Here is a 1,376-nt window from a genome sequence, read left to right as displayed (position 1 = left end):
AGCACAATATATACGTGTTCTTGAATTGTTCATCGTGTCTGGCTCATATTCATCAACGACTTCATAATCGTACTTATCTTCCACAATCATGTTGTGAAGAATGATGCACGTCATCATGATGGATCGAAGCGACTCTACATCAAACAATCTAGCAGCACCCCTGACGATCGCCCAGCGAGCTTGGAGAATACCGAAACAACGCTCCACATCCTTCCTGCACCCCTCTTGACAGCTTGCAAAGTGTTTTTCCTTTGCACTTCGCGGACATGGCACTGTTTTGACAAATGTTGACCACCTTGGGTAAATGTCGTTAGCTAGGTAGTATGGCCTGTCGTACATACGTCCGTTGACCTTATACATGACTTTTGGTGCCTTTCCTTGCAGGACATCGTTGAACACTGGAGATTGGGCAAGGACGTTGAGGTCATTTTGAGCTCCCGGAACCCCGAAAAAGGCATGCTAAATCCATGTATCAAAAGATGCCACCGCCTCCAAAATGATACCTTTTTGCTCATTTTTCTGTCCCCATAAGCCTTGCCAAGCACTTGGACAGTTTTTCCACGTCCAGTGCATACAACCAATGCTTCCAATCATCCCAAGAAAACCACGCATCTCGGCCTTCTTCAGAAGCCTTTGCAAGTCCATGTTTGTAGGTTTCTGGAGGTACTCTGTTGTGTAGATGGATTCGATTGCTCCGCAAAACCTCATCAGGGACTTAAGAATGGTTGATTTCCCCATCCTCGTTATCTCAACCACTTGGTCTGCAGATGCTCCATATGCAAGCATCCGCAAGGTAGCAGTAATTTTTTGCTGAGGAAGGAAACCCATAGCACCAAAAGCATCATTCTTTTGCACAAAGTAAGAATCATGGTTGCAAATAGCAATCATGATTTTGTTGAACAAATGTCGTTCCATTCTAAAACGACGTCTAAAGTACGTATCAGGGAATGCACTATTACGGACAAAATAATCGTCCAAGAGTTCCGTACCTCGTTGTTGCCTGCTTCTATCAAGGTTTCCTGAACGGCTAGGCTTGCAGATCTGAGCCACAACTTGGATGACTTGACGGGAATGTAAGGCTCTGCCCACTCTTGCTTCGTCATCTCTCCTTCTATGCTCCTCATCCTCTTCCCTCTCATTTTTTGTCACTTGGAGATTGAACATTCCTTTTGATTGGTTAACCAATTCTTCCTCTTCCTGATCAAGTTCCCACATCATCCTTGAGGAAGAAGAAGACATTGTAAGAAAGAAGTAGAAACTATGAATAATAATAGAGATTTTTGTGAAGAAGGAAGCATAAACTATAAAGATCTTGAGAAAATTGGTGTGAGATTTGTGAGGATGGATGGTGGATTATATGGAGGATTCAGAAAGGA

The 1,376-nt window shown here is 43.5% G+C and overlaps 1 protein-coding gene across 1 annotated transcript; it reads right to left on the bottom strand.

Moving 5' to 3' along the window:
* Window positions 1–459: 459 nt before the first annotated feature.
* Window positions 460–1,103, bottom strand: LOC137724978 (uncharacterized). Its single transcript, XM_068463603.1, has 2 exons — window positions 990–1,103; window positions 460–846 (listed from the first exon to the last, which is right to left on the bottom strand). Exons 1-2 carry the CDS (start codon window positions 1,101–1,103, stop codon window positions 460–462), a joined length of 501 nt encoding a protein of 166 aa, XP_068319704.1.
* Between the last annotated feature and the right edge of the window lie 273 nt (window positions 1,104–1,376).

Source organism: Pyrus communis, chromosome 2 (genome assembly GCF_963583255.1).
Source record: "Pyrus communis chromosome 2, drPyrComm1.1, whole genome shotgun sequence".
Lineage (NCBI taxonomy): Eukaryota > Viridiplantae > Streptophyta > Magnoliopsida > Rosales > Rosaceae > Pyrus > Pyrus communis.
This window is presented reverse-complemented; position numbering and strand designations above follow the sequence as displayed.